Here is a 21818-nt window from a genome sequence, read left to right as displayed (position 1 = left end):
GGGGATATGTCATTTACACTGGAGACACTGGAGACATGTCATTTACACTGGAGACACTGGGGACATGTCATTTACACTGGAGACATCATTTACACTGGGGACACTGGGGACACGTCATTTACACTGGGGACACTGGGGACACGTCATTTACACTGGGGACACTGGGGACACGTCATTTACACTGGGGACACTGGGGACACGTCATTGACACTGGAGACATATAATTTACACTGGGGACATGTCATTTACACTGGAGACATATCATTTACACTGGGGACATGTCATTTACACTGGAGACATATCATTTACACTGGGGACACGTCATTTACACTGGGGACACGTCATTTACACTGGGGACACGTCATTTACACTGGGGACACTGGGGACACGTCATTTACACTGGGGACACGTCATTTACACTGGGGACACGTCATTGACACTGGGGACACGTCATTGACACTGGGGACACGTCATTTACACTGGAGACATATCATTTACACTGGGGACACTGGGGACACTGGGGATATGTCATTTACACTGGAGACACGTCATTGACACTGGGGACACGTCATTGACACTGGGGACACGTCATTTACACTGGAGACATATCATTTACACTGGGGACACTGGGGACACTGGGGATATGTCATTTACACTGGAGACACTGGGGACATGTCATTTACACTGGAGACACTGGGGACATGTCATTTACACTGGAGACATCATTTACACTGGGGACACTGGGGACACGTCATTTACACTGGGGACACTGGGGACACGTCATTTACACTGGGGACACTGGGGACACGTCATTGACACTGGAGACATATCATTTACACTGGGGACACGTCATTTACACTGGGGACACGTCATTTACACTGGGGACACGTCATTTACACTGGGGACACTGGGGACACGTCATTTACACTGGGGACACGTCATTGACACTGGGGACACGTCATTTACACTGGGGACATGTGATTTACACTGGAGACACTGGGGACACGTCATTTACACTGGGGACACTGGGGACACGTCTTTTACACTGGGGACACTGGGGACATCACTGGGGACACGTCATTGACACTGGGGACACGTCATTTACACTGGGGACACGTCATTTACACTGGGGACACTGGGGACATGTCATTTACACTGGGGACACGTCATTGACACTGGGGACACGTCATTTACACTGGGGACACGTCATTGACACTGGGGACACGTCATTTACACTGGGGACACGTCATTGACACTGGGGACACTGGGGACACGTCATTTACACTGGGGACACGTCATTGACACTGGGGACACGTCATTTACACTGGGGACACGTCATTGACACTGGGGACACGTCATTGACACTGGGGACACGTCATTTACACTGGGGACACTGGGGACACGTCATTTACACTGGGGACACGTCATTGACACTGGGGACACGTCATTTACACTGGGGACACTGGGGACATGTCATTTACACTGGGGACACGTCATTGACACTGGGGACACGTCATTTACACTGGGGACACGTCATTGACACTGGGGACACTGGGGACACGTCATTGACACTGGGGACACGTCATTGACACTGGGGACACGTCATTTACACTGGGGACACGTCATTGACACTGGGGACACTGGGGACACGTCATTTACACTAGGGACATATCATTTACACTGGAGACACTGGGGACATGTCATTTACACTGGTGACACTGGGGACATGTCATTTACACTGGAGACACTGGGGACATGTCATTTACACTGGGGACACTGGGGACACGTCATTTACACTGGGGACACTGGGGACATGTCATTTACACTGGGGACACTGGCGACATGTCATTTACACTGGAGACACTGGGGACACGTCATTGACACTGGGGACATGTCATTTACACTGGGGACACGTCATTCACACTGGGGACACGTCATTTACACTGGGGACACGTCATTTACACTGGGGACATTTACACTGGGGACACGTCATTTACATTGGGGACACTGGTGACATGTCATTTACACTGGGGACACGTCATTTACACTGGGGACACTGGGGACACGTCATTTACACTGGGGACACTGGGAACACGTCATTTACACTGGGGACACGTCATTTACACTGGTGACATGTCATTTACACTGGGGACACTGGGGACACGTCATTGACACTGGGGACACGTCATTGACACTGGGGACACGTCATTTACACTGGAGACATATCATTTACACTGGGGACACTGGGGACACTGGGGATATGTCATTTACACTGGAGACACGTCATTGACACTGGGGACACGTCATTGACACTGGGGACACGTCATTTACACTGGAGACATATCATTTACACTGGGGACACTGGGGACACTGGGGATATGTCATTTACACTGGAGACACTGGGGACATGTCATTTACACTGGAGACACTGGGGACATGTCATTTACACTGGAGACATAATTTACACTGGGGACACTGGGGACACGTCATTTACACTGGGGACACTGGGGACACGTCATTTACACTGGGGACACTGGGGACACGTCATTTACACTGGAGACATATAATTTACACTGGGGACATGTCATTTACACTGGAGACATATCATTTACACTGGGGACATGTCATTTACACTGGAGACATATCATTTACACTGGGGACACGTCATTTACACTGGGGACACGTCATTTACACTGGGGACACGTCATTTACACTGGGGACACTGGGGACACGTCATTTACACTGGGGACACGTCATTGACACTGGGGACACGTCATTTACACTGGGGACATGTGATTTACACTGGAGACACTGGGGACACGTCATTTACACTGGGGACACGTCTTTTACACTGGGGACACTGGGGACATCACTGGGGACACGTCATTGACACTGGGGACACGTCATTTACACTGGGGACACGTCATTTACACTGGGGACACTGGGGACATGTCATTTACACTGGGGACACGTCATTGACACTGGGGACACGTCATTTACACTGGGGACACGTCATTGACACTGGGGACACGTCATTTACACTGGGGACACGTCATTGACACTGGGGACACGTCATTGACACTGGGGACACGTCATTTACACTGGGGACACTGGGGACACGTCATTGACACTGGGGACACGTCATTTACACTGGGGACACTGGGGACACGTCTTTTACACTGGGGACATGTCATTTACACTGGGGACACGTCATTGACACTGGGGACACGTCATTGACACTGGGGACACGTCATTTACACTGGGGACACTGGGGACACGTCTTTTACACTGGGGACATGTCATTTACACTGGGGACACGTCATTGACACTGGGGACACGTCATTGACACTGGGGACACGTCATTTACACTGGGGACACGTCATTGACACTGGGGACACTGGGGACACGTCATTGACACTGGGGACACGTCATTGACACTGGGGACACGTCATTTACACTGGGGACACGTCATTGACACTGGGGACACTGGGGACACGTCATTTACACTAGGGACATATCATTTACACTGGAGACACTGGGGACATGTCATTTACACTGGTGACACTGGGGACATGTCATTTACACTGGAGACACTGAGGACATGTCATTTACACTGGGGACACTGGGGACACATCATTTACACTGGGGACACTGGGGACATGTCATTTACACTGGGGACACTGGCGACATGTCATTTACACTGGAGACACTGGGGACATGTGATTTACACTGGGGACACTGGGGACACGTCATTTACACTGGGGACACTGGGGACATGTGATTTACACTGGGGACACTGGGGACACGTCATTTACACTGGGGACACTGGGGACACGTCATTTACACTGGGGACACTGGGGACATGTCATTTACACTGGGGACACGTCATTGACACTGGGGACACGTCATTTACACTGGGGACACGTCATTTACACTGGGGACATTTACACTGGGGACACGTCATTTACATTGGGGACACTGGTGACATGTCATTTACACTGGGGACACGTCATTTACACTGGGGACACGTCATTTACACTGGGGACACTGGGAACACGTCATTTACACTGGGGACACGTCATTTACACTGGTGACATGTCATTTACACTGGGGACACTGGGGACACGTCATTTACACTGGGGACACGTCATTTACACTGGTGACATGTCATTTACACTGGGGACACGTCATTTACACTGGGGACATTTACACTGGGGACACGTCATTTACATTGGGGACACTGGTGACATGTCATTTACACTGGGGACACGTCATTTACACTGGGGACACTGGGGACACGTCATTTACACTGGGGACACGTCATTTACACTGGGGACACGTCATTGACACTGGGGACACGTCATTGACACTGGGGACACGGGACACGTCATTGACACTGGGGACACGTCATTTACACTGGTGACACGTCATTGACACTGGGGACACGTCATTTACACTGGGGACACGTCATTACACTGGGGACACTGTGGATATGTCATTTACACTGGTGACACGTCATTGACACTGGGGACACGTCATTTACACTGGGGACACGTCATTGACACTGGGGACACGTCATTTACACTGGGGACACGTCATTACACTGGGGACACTGTGGACATGTCATTTACACTGGGGACACGTCATTACACTGGGGACACTGTGGACACGTCATTTACACTGGGGACACGTCATTACACTGGGGACACTGTGGACACGTCATTTACACTGGGGACACTGTGGACATGTCATTGACACTGGGGACACGTCATTGACACTGGGGACACTGGGGACACGTCATTTACACTGGTGACACGTCATTGACACTGGGGACACGTCATTTACACTGGGGACACGTCATTACACTGGGGACACTGTGGACATGTCATTTACACTGGTGACACGTCATTGACACTGGGGACACGTCATTTACACTGGGGACACGTCATTACACTGGGGACACTGGGGACACGTCATTGATACTGGGGACACGTCATTGACACTGGGGACACGTCATTACACTGGGGACACTGTGGACATGTCCGCTGCTCTTTTTAAAAGCATCATTTATAGTTTGTTAAAAGTCTCTTTGTCTCTTTGCTTTTGTAAAATGGCTTCATTACAGATTTACTCTCCGTGGACTGTAGGAGACGTCTCTGAAGTGTTTCTGTGAAACTGATGATCTTTAACTTGATAAGAAGCTGCTGACAGATTACAGAGGTTACCATGACGACCGGGAGGTGTTCTTCTGTTTAGATGCTATCTTTGAAGCTAAAGGCTGTTTCTTACTAAACGCTGCAGGCTAACCACACAACCTTACACCACACCAGCCAAACATTACACATCATCTTCTGAACACGCGAAGCACCAACTCCTCACTGACAGTATGAATGAAAGAGACAGTTTCTGTGTGCAGGGCAGCAGTTTGTAGCAAAGTGTTGTCACACATGTAGTAACACTTTAATGATCCTTCAGAAAGCTCTGCTGCCGTCTTTACTGTAAACTCATATTTTAGTGCTTTTATTTTTTAAATGATCCGCCCCCTGATTGGTCCACCTGGCTGTCCATCAACATATCAATAAATAAATATATATGTATAGATCTGTTTATAAGGCCTCTGTATCTTCACAGTCTCTGGTGTTTCTCCTCACTTTATCTCGATGTTTCTGTCATTCCTCGTCTCTCCTGCGGGGGCAGTGATCACCACAGCGGTGTTCAAAAATGCCACAAACCACAGAAGAAGTAGAAGTAGAAGAAGAAGAAGAAGAAGAAGAAGAAGAAAGCTACAGTAAAGATGGCGGAACAGTGTAGTTACGGAACAGAAATATTGCTCGTGTGTTTCGTCTAGATTCCGGTGTCACCCGGCACTGTTGTTGTCTGCCGGTGAGTGTCAGCGGGAGTCTGGTGTGCGGATGGCTCACCGTTACCTGCGGCTGTCAGCCGGCTGCAGGAACTCCTTCCGGCTGCTGCTGCCCTCCAACGCTCCGTCCAGGCTGGTAGGTGATAACATGCTAACATGCTAACTGTGCTAACAGGTGCAGCGGACTCAGTGCTCCGATCACCCCGCCGGCCCGAACCCTGAGCAGTGTTTAATGAATGTGTGTGTTTATTTCTTTATTTGTTCTCTCTGTTAAAATCAGCGTTCACTACATCTGAAGATAAAACAGTAAACATTTAGGCATTATAATAAAATAACATCAGTATTTACAATCTAAAATAATAACTAGGCAATAAAATCTTTTTTTTAAAGAGCTATTATAATATATAAGCACATTTCTTATTAATTAAATTATTGTAGCAGACTCCGAGAACCAGAAGTTTACCCAGTAAAATGAATCAATGAACAGTCTGCTGAACTCTTTGTTTTCATAATATAATATAATTGTACATGATTGGTTTGAGTGTCCAAATAATCCTAATCTTTTCTAGAATCTTTAATGTGTACTGACGTCATAACATAATTTGTTTCTACTTTAAATAAAAAATAAAAATTAAAGTACTTAGTTACTGTTCACCTCTGGCAATTTCACATTCTTGTTAAACTCCTCCATATATGTTTAAAGACATAAAAATGTTTTTCCACAAAAACGTTAAATTAACTTGATAAATGTTTCGTCTTTAGGAAATAATTCTGAATCTCTGAATGTGAACATTAATCATTTCAATATTTCTAAAGTGGATTATTGGATCTCTGAGTTGAATTAATCTTGCAGGTTCTTCCAGGTGTGAAACTGATAAATGTGGAAACAACAATATAGATTCAAAATCTCTAATCTAGTTTAAGTTTCTCATAATCTATGTGTAGTTGGTCTGAGCCTTTTAAAGTACTGATTGTGATTCATGTGGAACTCCTTCATGTTTAGAGCAGGTCAGAACGTCAGCAGCCGCCATCCAAACTGTTTTTTATTCATTTTATCCCCACATTATGAGTTCCTTTTATTTTGAGGTGATTTTGTTTGTCCACATGTACAGTGTTATTGACATTAATTATTAGTTGCTGCTCTTAATAAATTGTAATTTTACTTTGTTGGTGTATTGTGTATGACGTCTACTTCCTGTCTGTCAGGTGACGTGTTCGACCGCGGCGGGGCAGGTAGAGAGGGGGCGGAGCCTGCTAAGTGAGCTGCTGGGAGTTTACAGCAGTCTGAGCTCCAGACCACCTAAAGGTAGGACTGTGTGTTTTGTACCTTTTGTGAGGACCAGGTTCAGTTTCAGATCTTCTGGTGGGTCCTTCAGGTGTGTGAACGTTCAGACCTGGATTTAGGGTTTAACATTTGGTTGTGATGGTTGAGGCTCTGAGGATCCTCACATGTATAGAAATACAAACGTGTGTGTTCAGTAGAATTATGTATTTTTTCTTCAGGTTTTGAGAAATATTTTCCAGAAGGTCAGAAAACTCCAAAAAACACTGAGGATGAAGCAGCAACCAAAGGTAGAAACAACAGACACCCACTGACGCCCACAGACACCCACTGACGCCCACAGACACCCACAGACGCCCAACACCCACAGACGCCCAACACCCACAGACGCCCACTGACGCCTACAGACACCCACTGACGCCCACAGACGCCCAACACCCACTGACGCCTACAGACACCACTGACGCCTACAGACACCCACTGATGCCTACAGACACCCACTGACGCCTACAGACACCCACTGACGCCTACAGACACCCACTGACGTATCTTCACCTACATCAACATCAACCGACACCAACTGTAATCTACCATTACAGTTCATTTAGCTGATACTTTTGTCCAAAGCAACTTACAAAAAGTGCAAACAATCATGAGGATACAATGCCAAACAGCAAGAATTTGGCAGGTACATTAGCTTCAAATAAGCCAAACCAATGTAAGTGCAACATACAAAGAACTGAATTTGTTTTTATTAATTAATAATAATAATAATAATAATAATAATATATTTTTTTTAATATTCGTCGAGATGCAGTCGAAACAGGTGAGTGTTCAGTCTGCAGAAGGTGTGAACACTGTCTGCTGTCCTGACATCAATGGGGAGGTCGTTCCACCATTTTGGAGCAGTTTGAGGGGAATTTGGGTCCCACTTGCAGTGAGGGAGCAGCGAGCCGATTGGCTGATGCAGAGCGAAGTGAACGAGCTGGGGTGTATGGTTTGACCATGGCCTGGATGTAGGAAGGGGCTGATCCATTCATAGCACGGTAGGCCAGCACCAGAGTCTTGAAGCAGCTACTGGTAACCAGGAGCGGAGAACTGGGGGAGGTTGAAAACCAGTCGGGCTGCTAGGGTTAGGGTTGGATGGTAGAGCCCTTCCCTTGAAGGAAAAGGTTCTCGGTCTTGTCAAGGTTGAGTTTCAAGTGATGTGCAGCCATCCACTGAGATATCAGCCAGACAAGCCGAGATCCGTGTCTCCACCTGGTTTCAGATCTGGGAAAAGACAGAATCAGTTGAGTGTCGTCTGCGTAGCTGTGGCAGGAGAAGCCATGAGAGGGTTACCCTGTAGGTCCTTTTTAGGTAGGATTCAGCAGGGAGAGCCTCAGACTCGCAGTTCTTGGAGGGTGTAGAGGAGGATCTGGTGGTTCACTGTGTCAAACACAGCAGAAAGGTCCAGAAGGATGAAAAGAGAGGGAGGCTGCTCTAGCAGAGCAAAGTTCCTCAGTGACAGCGAGGAGGGCAGTCTCAGTTGAGTTGAGCCTTGAAACCAGATTGGTGCGGCTCGAGAAGGTTGTTCTGCTGAAGGTAAGACGAGAGTTGATTAACCATTTAACACAGAGTGTGTCGCCGGCGATGCGTTGCGCAAGCAACATTTTGGATTACCGTAGTTAATAGTTAACGTCATGGTGTGCGCATCTTCTTCAAGTAGCCTGTGTCCTAGGAGAAGCTGTGGGGAGGCTGAAGATGAGGACGTGTCACCAGAGGTCACATTCAGGACCGTAGAGGGAGAAGCCGTGGGGATGCTGGAGCATCCTGTGATGCTGTCAGATACCGAAGCCGCTCACCACATCATCAAAGATGGCAGACTGAGGCAGAGCCCGAAGATGGAGTCCCTCAACCACCGAGGTTCAACCCCAAACGCACCCCAGGTGTCCAACCCCCTCTCGATATGGGAAACCCAGCACCACGTGACAGTTATTCCCACTTTGATGCTGCAGTTTTCAAACTCCTCTCTGAATACACAAATAAGAATGCAGCCAAAAGCCTGGAGAGAGGGAGACGGTTCATCTGGACTAAAATAACTCCAGAAGAAATGAAGAAGTCCACAGGCATGTTGCTGTACATGTTAGTTTGGACCTGCAGAAAGATGAGCAACTTTTGGTGTAAGCAAACCATTTTCATGTGTCATTCCCTGCCACTGTCATGTCCCCAGACTGTTCAGGACAGTTCATGGCCATTTGATCTAATCTTCATATGAGTGACCCACAGAAAAATAAGGAAAATGATCAGGAAAAGGGCACCGAGGATTATGATCACCTCCACCGGGTCAGACCTCTCATGGAAATGATATGCATGAACTGCAAGGCTATCTACCACCCAAGACAGCACCTTGCAGTGGACAAGAGGATGGTTGGTACTAAGGCCAGGCTCAGCATCAAGCAGTACATGAAGGCCAAGCCAACAAAGTGGGGGCTGAAGTTTTTTGTGCTTGCTGACATGAACGGCTACACCATCGACTTCAAGCTCTAAACTCTGCAAGAGGACCACTGCCTGGAAGTGTGAGGACTGTGATGTGGGCCTGTGTCTGCAGCCAGACAGGAACTGTCCCTGGCATTACCACCAAGGCCTCTGCATGTGAAGGGACACTCAGAGAGGAGAGAATTACTCGGTGTGGAGAAAAACGCCTGGACATATTTTCCATTTTATGGCCTGTTTTTGCAGATTTAAGAGACAAAGACTCAAATGTTTTACTGTAAATAGTTTTATAAATTTCAAATGTAACATGTTAAATCTCTTATTCATGTACATTTGCTGTGTTTTTTGTTCACTAAACCTCTAAAATCAAATTCCGTTTGTGTTTTACTTCATTTTAAACTGTTATTACACTCTCATAACATGCAATAAATTGTAAATAACTGCCAGATATTGAAAGTTCCAGGTATTCTTGAAAAAATGGGCAAAAGCACTTTTCTGACCTTTTTATAGTCAAAATAAGCAAAAGAGTCCAGGCAGACATTTTGAGGCTTAGGTGTTAAAGGGTTAAAGACTGCACGCTCAAGTATTTTGGAAAGAAAAGAAAGAAGAGACAGGTCTGTAGTTGTTCACTTCAGAGGAGTCGAGTGAGGGTTTCTTTAAGAGAGGGTTCACTGTTGCCTCCTTAAGATTGTTAGGAAAGCAACCAGATGTTAAGGAAGTGTTGATGAGATGGTTAGAAAAAGAAGGAGGTCAGGGGCAATAGACTGGAGAAGGCGAGAGGGGACAGGGTCCACAGGGCAGGTGGTAGGAGAGGTAACAAGAGATAGAACTTAATTTGAAGAGGGAGGGGAGAAAGAAGTAAGAGTGGGGGGAAGTGATGTGGATGGTGAACAGTTGATGCAAGTCGGAAACTGAATAGCGTATGTCACCTATTTTTAGTAGTTGACAAAGTGGGACGGTAGGAGGGAAGAAAGAGGATTGACTTTTGTTCTGTTAGCACGCACAGTCATCCTACCAGGGAGCTGGAGGGGACTGGTGAACCTGCTGCAAGGTGAGAGGACGGAGGAGTCCAGAGAGGAGGACAGAGTAGAGAGGAGAGTGTCTGTGGCAGAGTTGGCAGCATGAGTGAGAAGGAGTCAGGAGAAGGAAGGGCCGAGAGGACAGCTGAGGCGAGAGAGGAGGCAAGAGAGGAGGAGAGATAAGTTTGAGGAGGATATGAAAAAGTGATCAGAGCTGTGAAGCAGGGTTACAGAGAGCTTTGAGGTCGAGCAGTTTCTGGTGAATATGAGGTCGAGGTGGTTACCAGCTTTGTGAGTAGGAGAGGAGGGAGACGGGGAGAGGGCAAAAGAAGATAGGAGAGATAATAAGCCTGTTGACTTCTCTGACTGGATGTTGAAGTCACCGAGAAGTACGAGCGGAGGGCCATTTTCAGGGATGTTGCACAGGAGAACGTCCAATTCCTCAAAACTTCCCGAAGGACCCGGAGGATGGTAGAACAACAATGTTTAATGTCACCGGCTTTGTTACAGTGACAGCATGAAATTCGAAAGATGAGTGGGTGAAGTCTGGCAGTGGGTAAAGAGAAAAACTCCATTAGGGAGAGATCAGCAGACCAGTGGTTCTGGGCGAGTGGGAGAAGAAGTCACTGTGGAGAGAGCATCAGGGGTGGAAGTGTTATCTGGTGTGTTCCAAGTCTCAGTGAGGGCAAGGAAGTCGAGGGATCGCTGGGAGGCGTAGGCAGGGATGAACTCAGTCTTGCGAGTGGCTGACCGGCAGTTCCACAGGCCACCTGTGACTAGGTTTTGGGTATGAGATGAGCGGGTGGGATATACAAAAGCAGAGAGGTTACAGTGGTGTTGTGAGCATGTGCGAGGCCTGTAGTATCTAGAAGAGACATCAACGGGAATGGAAAATATATACATTTAAGTGAGGGAGAGGGAAGAGCAAGCAAACAGAAATACAGTGCCCTCCAGAATTATTGGCACCCCTTTAGTAAAAATTAGCAAAACGGGCTGTAAAATGTCTTTTATTGTTTATAGTCTTGGCCTTTCATTCAAAATATATAAGTACAGACTGAAGTAAAATTATTGAAACAAAAAATAAATGTTGACTTTGAATAAATATTTTTTTCAAAAACATTTGGCACCCCTAGAAAATCCTATGATAAAAATCTAACTGAAGTATATTTCCAGTCACATCTTACATCTTTAGGTTCACCTGTTTGATTAGGAGCTCTTAAGTGGTCAACCATGACTTCCTGTTTCACTGGGGTATTAATATGAGGTGACACAGGCCAAAATTCTCTTTGTCATTCTTCACTACGGGAAAGACCCGAGAACACAGCGATGATCTGCGACAAAAAGTTGTTGAGCTGCACAAATTAGGAAATGGATATAAGAAAATCTTGAAACAGTTGAAAATGCCCATTTCCACTATCACGGCAATAATTAAGTTTAAAGCAACAGGAGATGTTAAGAATCAGCCTGGAAGAGGACGTGTGTGTACATTGACGCCACACACCGTGAGGAGGATGGTTCGACTGGCAAAAGAATCTCCAAGGATCACAGCTGGAGAATTGCAGAGGTCAGTTGAGTCTTGGGATCAGAAAGTCTCCAAAACGACCATCAGACGCCGCCTACATCACCACAAGTTGTTTGGGAGGGTTGCCAGAAAAAAGCCATTGCTGTCAATTAACAAAAAACTAAAGCGCCTAGAGTTTGCCAAACGTTACTGGGACTTTGATTGGGACCGGGATATATGGTCAGATGAGACCAAAATAGAGCTTTTTGGCAACAAACGTCAAAGGTGGCTTTGGAGTAGACAGAAAGATAGCCATACAAAAAAGCACCTCATACCCACTGTGAAGTATGGTGGTGGATCTTTGATGTTGTGGGGCTGTTTTTCTTCCAAAGGCCCAGGACATCTTGTTAGGATACATGGTGTCATGGATTCTATCAAATACCAGCAGATATTAAATGAAACCCTAACAGCCTCTGCCCGGAAGCTTAAAATGGGCCTAGGTTGGACCTTCCAGCAGGACAATGATCCAAAGCACACCTCAAAATCTACACAACAATGGTTTACTGACCACAGAATAAAGGTTTTGCCATGGCCATCACAGTCCCCGGACCTAGATCCTATAGAAAATTTGTGGGATGAGCTGAAGAGGAGAGTCCACAAAGCGTCAACCTCGGAATCTGAAGGATTGTGTGGAAGAATGGTCTCAGATCCCGTGCCATGTGTTCACCAACCTCATCAGGCATCACAGGAGAAGACTCAGAGCTGTAATCTTGGCAAAAGTAGCTAGTAGAGCAGGCATCCCTCATTGAAAGACTTACCGCAGCGGCCCGGAGTTCGAATCCGACCCGTGGCCATTTGCATGTCTTTCATTCCCCTTCTCTCTATCCAATCTTAAACTGTACTATCATTTATTAAGGCATAAAAAGCCCACATTATTTTCCCAGCACTCTCTTCTCAATAACATTATTTTTAAATAGAACATAATATTCAGTCTTAGATGCGTTTGTCAAAGAATTTTTAAAGCAAAGATCCACTGCAGCCTTGCACTTCGCCAGTAGAGGTCATTGTACCTGAAGCTTCGAGTAATGAACCCATTTTCTAAACAATTGGCTGAAGTGGTTCAGTGCTTCACAAAAGCTTAATTTGCCCATCACTAGTTGGCTGTGCATCCCACTTGTCCTCCTCACAAAGACTCCTTTGTCTTTGTCCTCCGAGTCTGCTGCCGCTCCAACAAATGCTGTTTCCTTAAATTAAGACTTAATTACCTAGGTGGCTACAGCTGTGTTAGCCACACCCACTGTGATCAGTCCACAAGATGCCTAACAGATGTCTAACAATTGAAACTCACTCAGCAATCAAGAATACTTGTAAACAAAGTGCACTTTAGCAGACAAGCTATTAAAAGCAATACACTTTAACTTAGTAAAAAGGAGGGCCACAAAAAGTGTGTCCTCACTGCCAGAGGGCCATTTTGCACCCCCCACCCTCGCGGAGCTCCGACAGCACCCCTCCCTCTCACGGAGCTCCGACAGATTGATTTCTGGAAATTGACTCGCGTGCCGCACAAAATGAGGGCGAGGGCCGCATGAAGACCAATGAAAAAATGGATGTTTAATACAGAAATGTCGGCCTTCTGAAAAGTATCTTCATGTGTCTGCACTCAGTATTTGGTCGGGCCTCCTTTTGCATGAATTACTGAGTCACTGTGGTGTGGCGTGGAGGCCATCAGCCTGTAGCACTGCTGAGGGGTTATGGAAGCCCAGATTGCTTCGATAGCGGCCTTCAGCTCGTCCGGGTCTTGTGTCTCTTGTCTTGATTTCCAAATGAAATGCAAAATGTACTTTCATCTGAAAAGAGGACTTTGGACCAATAGACCAGTTCTTTTTCTCCTTAGTCCAGGGAGGACGCTTCTGACGTTGTCTCTGGTTCAGGAGTGGCTGGACACGAGCGACAGTTGTAGCCCATGTCCTGGATACGTCTGCATGGTGGCTCTTGATGCACTGACTCTAGCCTCAGTCCTTGTGAAGCTCCCCCAAATGTTTGAATGGCCTCTTCTTGCCGATCCTCTCAAGGCTGCGGTTATCCCTGTTGCTTGTGCACCTTTTCCGACCACACTTTTTCCTTCCACTCAACTGTCTATTGATATGTCAGCAGTCTTCCCCACGATTCTGAAGCTTGCTGAACCAGAAGACCATTTAAAGGCTCAGGAAACCTTTGCCGGTGTTTTGAGTTCATTAGCTGATTAGAATGTGACACCGTGAGTCTACAATATTGAACCTTTTCACAATATTCTAATGTTCTGAGATACTGATTTTTGGGTTTTCATTAGCTGTAAGCCGTAATCATGAAGATTAAAACAAATAAAGGCTTAAAATATTTCACTTTGTGTGTAATGAATACATATAATATATGAGTTTCACTTTTGGAATTTAATTAATGAAATAAATTAACTTTTCCACGATATTCAAATTTATTGAGATGCACTTGTACTGACATTAACCGTCACCTACCAACATCTACAGACACACACCGACACCTACAGTCACCTACCGACCCATACTGTCACACACCGACACCTACTTACACCTACCAACACCCACCGTCATCTACTATCACCTACCGATATCAACCGACACATACTGTAATCTACCGGCACCTGGCCTCATGACCTCTAAAGGGGCGTGGCAGCGGAATAGTTTCCTGTTTCTGTGTCATCTGATAAATTATTGTTTGTTCTGTTCTCAGATGCCAAACCTGCCAAAACTCAGGGAGCAGAAATTAGAGGCGAAGGAGAAGCAGGAGGAGAGGGAAGTGGAGCAGGAGGTGCAGGAGGAGAGGGAGGTGGCGCAGGAGGTGCAGGAGGAGGAGGTGCAGGAGGAGAAGGAGGAAAACGAGGAGGTCGTCGGGAGGAGTCCCGCTGGTACAGCCGTCTGCAGAAGGTCAGTGTGGGTGGAGAAGGAGATCAGAAGTTGAGTTCTTGCTCCTTCTCTAATATTTTGTTGGTACGCCCCCTGGCGTTTGGGAGAATACAACGTGTTGAGCATAAACACTTGTGTGTGTGCTGGTAGCCAGCGCAGCCTCTGTGGAGGCCGCGGTGCCTCTGGAGGAGGAACCAGGCTGAAAGGTGCTGGTCCGCTCTCGGCGTGTCGGTCTCACCTACAGCTCTTTGTTGCAGGGGGATGTTCCCTGGGATGATAAAGAGTTTCGGATGTACTTCCTGAGCGGACTGGCGTTCTGGACCACCGTCACATATTATTTCTTCTTCAGGGACGGAGGACGAGAGGTCACCTGGAAGGACTTTGTCAACAACTACCTGTCCAAAGGAGTGGTGAGCTTCAATATCACATTTATTATTAATCTGATTACCTGTCTCACCTAAACCTGAGCCTCTTTGTTACATTCCTGAATATTCTTAGTCGGACACCAGAAGTTAGTTTAGACGACTCTGTAAATCTTATTATTGTAGTTCTTATTATGTTTTAATTTGAGTTTGTTTAGTTAATCTGACACTTTAAATCAGTTAATCTGATGTATTTTAATCTGCCGTGTTAATACGTGTTTTAATCTGGTTAAGGGGAATTTCTAAATCTAACACCATAAATGAATGTTTATCTGGGTGAATCTGTACAATCTGAGTTTAATATGTAATCCTATCCAACCTATACAGTATAAGGGCTTCTGTGCTGAAGGTGCAGCAGTGTTAGCGGTCTGCGTTTATTCTGCGTTTGTTCTGTGTTTCAGGTGGACCACTTAGACGTGGTCAACAAGCGATATGTGAAAGTCGTCTTCTCTTCGGGGAAGACGCCGGGGGACGGGGTGAGTATGGTTCCCTGCTCACATTGATGCAGGAAATGTTCCTGAACACAGGGACTGCAGGACTGAAAGACATTCAGTTTTAACTTTCGGTGAACGAACATTGGTCTCTTTCAGCAGTATGTGTGGTTCAACATCGGCAGCGTGGACACGTTTGAGAGGAATCTGGAGACGGTTCAGTATGAGCTCGGCATTGAGCGAGAGAACAGACTGCCGGTGGTTTATTCCTCCGAGAGTGACGGGTGAGAAGTTGTCTCCTTCAGCACTGGTTCATACGTTCTGGTTTCCTCTCTAATCCGTTCTTCCTCCACAGCACCTTCATCCTGAACATGCTACCCGTGGCGCTCATTTTAGGCTTCATACTGTTTACGAGGTGGCGTGGCCAGGGGGGGGGCGGCCGTCCCGGCCGCGGAATAGGCGGGCTGTTCAGCGTCAGCGAGACGACAGCAAAGATCCTAAAAGACGAGATCGATGTAAAGTTCAAAGATGTGGCGGGCTGCGAGGAGGCCAAGCTGGAGATCATGGAGTTCGTCAACTTCCTGAAGAACCCCAAACAGTACGAGGACCTCGGGGCCAAGATCCCCAAGGTGAGGAGGGGGGGGGATGTGGGATGCGGGGGGGGATGTGGGGTGAGGGGGTGGAGCGGGCGGAGACCTAAGGTGAGTGGATGATCTTGTACATGTGTCTAGGGCGCCATCTTGACCGGTCCTCCGGGAACAGGAAAGACTCTACTCGCCAAAGCGACAGCCGGTGAGGCCGATGTGCCGTTTATCACCGTCAACGGCTCTGAGTTCTTGGAGATGTTCGTGGGTGTCGGCCCTGCCAGGGTGAGAAACACACACACACTCACACACACACACACAGGAAGCTATATCTGCTGACTTCCTGTCTCTGGTTTAAATTTGTCATTTATATTTTTTATATATATATATATATATATATATATATATATATATATATATATATATATATATATATATATATAAAGTCGATGTATTCATTGAGTTCAATTTCACTTTTAGACTTTTTTAGTTTTTCTTTATTATCCTCTGTTGGAGGTTAACGGACACAGAAAGAATGGAATGAGTCTCTGGTGAGTCTGATGAGTCTCTGATGAGTCTCTGGTGAGTCTGATGAGTTTCTGGTGAGTCTGGTGAGTCTCTGGTGAGTCTGATGAGGTCTGGTGAGTCTCTGGTGAGTCTCTGGTGAGTCTGATGAGTCTCTGATGAGTCTCTGGTGAGTCTCTGGTGAGTCTGATGAGTTCTGGTGAGTCTGATGAGTCTCTGATGAGTCTCTGGTGAGTCTGATGTGAGTCTTTGATGAGTCTGATGAGTCTCTGGTGTGTTTACAGTCGGAGACTCTGATTCTGTAGGAGTCACCAGCTCTGTGAAGGATTCTGAAACACTTTGAGCTGCTGGGGTCAGAGCAGAAGTGTGACTCTGATGTCACTTCCTGTGCAGGTCAGAGATCTGTTCGTCATGGCGAGGAAGAATGCTCCCTGCATCCTCTTCATTGATGAGATTGATGCCGTCGGGCGGAAACGAGGACGGGGAAACTTTGGAGGGCAGAGCGAACAGGAGAACACGCTAAACCAGCTGCTGGTGGAGATGGACGGTGGGTGGAGACGGGAACCGCTGAGGGATGATTAAGGGATTATCGTTCAAATCTAAATTAAGGGATTACCTCTAAAGGTTTATTAACCCGTTAACCCCCTTAATGACATAATTGTTATCATTGATGGTGCATGGCTGGGATTTTAAGGTGAACAAGGATCAGTGACAGGAGGTCTCACTCCTCTGTGTTTCAGGGTTCAACACGGCCTCCAACGTTGTGGTTCTAGCTGGTACCAACAGACCAGACATCCTGGACCCGGCGCTGATGAGACCCGGGCGCTTTGACAGACAGATCTATATCGGTGAGCAGAAGAGATCACATGATAATAATACATACATAGTAATAATAATATTTATGTTTTAGGGTTGTTCGTCCAATTGTCGTAAACACGATCTCTGAAACTGAACTGATCACATTTTAGGGGTCAAAGGTCACTGTGACCTCCCAACACATGTCTTTTCACACACTAATTACAACAACAGGATGAAGTGAGGACAGTTTGGCTCGTTTGGTTGAGCACAAATTCAATCATACAAATCTTTGAAAAAACCTTTAACTTCTGTCACGTGATGAATACAGTTTCTTTATTAAACGACTGCTTCAGAAGCCTTCAGCTGCTCCTCTCCTCCACCCTGCGAGACACATGGAGCTCATCATTCCTCCAAAATCAAAGTGTGCTCGACAAACAGCCGCTGATCTTTGTCCGGTTCCACCGCAGGGTGCGTCTCGCCTCGCAGGGCTCAGTTTCCTCTGCAGACCAGCCCCTCAGTGTCGGCGGGACGAACAGCTGATCGTGGATGTCGTTGAATCCTTTCAGCTGCATAGCGTAGTTCTCCCGCTGATTTCTGTTTAGAAACGGCATGTTTGTGCAGGACGTCCCGTGACGCTGGTGACGATTCTCTCCGACCAACCAGAGGTCTGCAGGGTTTCAGTCTTGGCTCAGGTTCCACACAGAGCACCAGGTGCTGCTGTTGGAAAACAAAAAAGAGTTGAAACATGTCATCAAGTGTGAGCCGGCGCTGAACTGACGACGCGTCTCAGGAGAACGTGCAGATACACATCTCTGAACTGTGCTGTGTGTCTCAGGTCCTCCGGATATTAAAGGTCGAGCCTCCATCTTTAAAGTGCACCTGCGTCCTCTGAAGCTGGCGATGGACCTGGACAGAGACACTCTGTCTAAGAAGATGGCCGCCCTCACACCTGGATTCTCAGGTAAACACACGGGAGATTTGATTGAAATAAAATCAGCTGGAACCTGTGGCCGCTTCACTCCCTGCTTTCCATCTGTCAGGTGCCGACATTGCTAACGTCTGTAACGAGGCGGCTCTGATTGCCGCTCGCCACCTGTCAGACGCCATCAACCAGAAGCACTTTGAACAAGCCATTGAGCGAGTGATAGGAGGTGAGGGACATGTGGAGTCATGATATGGTTATTGGATGTTAAACATATTAAACACGGTGAGAGCGTCAGGTCTGTGTCTGTCACTTCTTCTGGGTGTTCTCACCGCAGGTCTGGAGAAGAGGACTCAGGTCCTGCAGCCGGAGGAGAAGAAGACGGTGGCGTATCACGAGGCCGGTCACGCCGTGGCCGGATGGTTCCTGGAGCACGCCGACCCTCTTCTAAAGGTATCACTTCCTGTTGTTGTGCTGTGTGTCAGTGTCTCCACACTCCCCCTCCCTACAGCGCAGAGCCGTGTCAGCGCTCTCATGCTGTGGTTGTGTGCAGGTGTCCATCATCCCCCGAGGGAAGGGTCTGGGCTACGCTCAGTATCTGCCCCGAGAGCAGTACCTGTACTCCACCGAGCAGCTGCTGGACCGCATGTGCATGACTCTGGGAGGCCGGGTGTCCGAGGAAATCTTCTTCGGACGCATCACCACCGGAGCTCAGGACGACCTTCGCAAGGTCACACAGAGCGCCTACGCACAGGTCAGAGGTCACCGCAGTTAGGAATCAGACTCTTCAGGTCTCTATTCCTGCAGTCATAATAATCACACTATTTCTCTAACTTATCCAACTTTCTGATGAACACATTTTCAGATTCAGTCTGATTTCTCACTTCCTCTGATGTCCCTTCAGAATAAAGGTCCAGAAATAAGACTTTTCTGTCTGTACAGGCAGCAGACTGCAGATCTCAGGTCTCCTGTAGCTCAAACGGGATAATGAACACTTTGAACTCAGTGATTCCATGGCAACATTATACTTCCTGTTTACATCCCCCAGTGCATTGTGGGGAACGCATAGATGCGTCTTTCCTGCCTGCAGTTGTGTAATGAAGTGCTTGTGATTTCTGCTGCAGATTGTTCAGTTTGGGATGAACACGAAGGTGGGTCAGGTCTCCTTCGACCTCCCCCGGCAGGGCGAGATGGTTCTGGAGAAGCCGTACAGTGAGGCCACGGCTCGCCTCATCGACACTGAAGTCCGGATCCTCATCAGCGAGGCTCACCAGAGAACGCACGCTCTGCTGAGCGACAAGAAGGCCGAGGTGGAGAAGGTACATTCAGGATTTAGCTCAGACAGAGTTCAGCTGAAGTCCTGAGGACATTTCCCTAAAGTTCTCATCCTTATTTTGCGTTTTTATAGTAAGTCCTTAAAGTCATCATTAGCACTTTACAGAAGATTCTTAAGGATCTGTGAACACATGCAGAACTAAGATGTTCTCATAGGAACTTCCTGCGTCAGACGCTTCTAGAGATTCTCGACTCTTTCCCTCGCGAGCTGCGCGGTTCACAGCAGGAAAACACCGACACATGTTTTCTTCAAACCAGATAATGTGCTGCAGTTTCGATGTCTTTATATGTAGAACATGTGACAGACATGAAATGAATGTGAATAGTTACTGTTACTGTTACCTTTTTTTCTAGACTTTGATTGTGAAATCATCAGGACAGTGTTGTGACAGTTTATTTTCTTATTTCTTGTTGGTAGTTTGAAATTTATTTTTGGTGTTCCCTCTTCTCATCAGCAGTGTGGGCTTTTCTTCTCTGATCTTCAGACGTTATTGTTTTTAACTTTACATAATAACAAAGTCTTTTGTTGGTGTTGCTGTAGAATATTAACGTATTTCAGCTGGTTTTACTTCAGGGATCAGTTTTAAAGTCCTTCAGAGGCCCCAGGCCGTGGAGGGGCAGCTCACTGACTGTTCCTGTGTTGTTCCTGCAGGTGGCGCTGCGGCTGCTGGAGACGGAGGTGCTGGATAAGAGCGACATGGTGGAGCTGCTCGGCAAACGTCCATTCGCAGAGAAGTCGACTTACGAGGACTTTGTGGAGGGAACCGGCGGTGTGGACGAGGACACGTCGCTGCCGGAGGGCCTGAAGGACTGGAACAAGGAGAGGAGGCTGAAGGAGGAGAGTCCGGACGAGCAGGTGGCCCGCCAGATCTCCGGAGGAATGCCTTTCTAGAAGCTTCTGATGCAGAACATGTGAGCTGGGTAAACCTCACTCCTCCGGCTCCGATGTTCAGTCTGTGGAGACGCTGACGAATCTGCAGAACGATTTCCATGTGTAAAGAGTTTCCTGTGTGACGTGTACAGTTAGTGTGTGTGAATAAATGACATGAAGCCTGTGACACAGATCTGATGGTGATAATGAAACAACACATTAGACTTTAACACTTTATACAGTTTATACTGACGCTGGTAAAATGTTCGTACTTCTGCACTGAAACCTGTCGACAGTCGTCGTATTCTTCTACAGTTCAAAGACAAACTGCCACTTTCTTGACTTGCAGATGATGTTTAAACGTCCGAAAATGATCCGTGTTCGCCTGCAGCGGTTTGTCTCTCAGAAACACTGTTTTACATATTCCAATATACATCGCAGAACAACTCCTCAACCTGCTGCAGCCGTTTTAAAACTGAACAAAGATGAGCAGCTCCATGTTAATGTGTAATAAAATGAATAACGTGTGTCAAATGTTTTAATGAAAATGCCATATCAACCATTCAAAGAGTGAGTTAAAAAAGTTTCCATCAGAATAAACTATATTTATATCATATATATTATATATATATATATATACTATACATATACATAATATATTACATATATTATACATATATATATATATATTTATATATATATATATATTATATATAATATATATAAAGAAATATATATATATATATTATATAGATTTATTATATATATTTATACTATAATTATATATATATATTTTTATTATATATCTCTTCTATATAATATTAGCTCTATCGTTATATATATTATATTATATATTTTATATCTTAATATATCTA

At 46.4% G+C, this 21818-nt stretch overlaps 1 protein-coding gene across 2 annotated transcripts; it reads left to right on the top strand.

Annotated features, from left to right (window-relative positions):
* The first annotated feature begins 5759 nt into the window (after positions 1 to 5759).
* afg3l2 (AFG3-like AAA ATPase 2) lies at positions 5760 to 21471 on the top strand. 2 transcript variants are annotated; one of them, XM_029427691.1, is made up of 17 exons: positions 5760 to 5996; positions 7067 to 7166; positions 7364 to 7432; positions 14883 to 15076; positions 15313 to 15465; positions 15879 to 15953; positions 16071 to 16192; positions 16264 to 16537; positions 16640 to 16777; positions 17411 to 17564; positions 17758 to 17865; positions 18651 to 18776; positions 18856 to 18966; positions 19075 to 19190; positions 19291 to 19491; positions 19862 to 20056; positions 20725 to 21471. In XM_029427691.1, exons 1-17 carry the CDS (start codon positions 5913 to 5915, stop codon positions 20962 to 20964), a joined length of 2460 nt encoding a protein of 819 aa, XP_029283551.1. In that variant the 5' UTR covers positions 5760 to 5912; the 3' UTR covers positions 20965 to 21471. The 2 variants fall into 2 exon arrangements, with proteins under 2 accessions (XP_029283551.1, XP_029283550.1); XM_029427690.1 differs by having other exon boundaries at positions 16068 to 16192.
* The last annotated feature ends 347 nt before the right edge of the window (positions 21472 to 21818 follow it).

This window comes from Cottoperca gobio, unplaced genomic scaffold (assembly GCF_900634415.1).
Source record: "Cottoperca gobio unplaced genomic scaffold, fCotGob3.1 fCotGob3_359arrow_ctg1, whole genome shotgun sequence".
In the NCBI taxonomy this organism is placed as follows: Eukaryota; Metazoa; Chordata; class Actinopteri; order Perciformes; family Bovichtidae; genus Cottoperca; species Cottoperca gobio.
The sequence above is the reverse complement of the archived record's forward strand: the minus strand, read 5'-3'. Positions and strand labels throughout refer to the sequence as shown.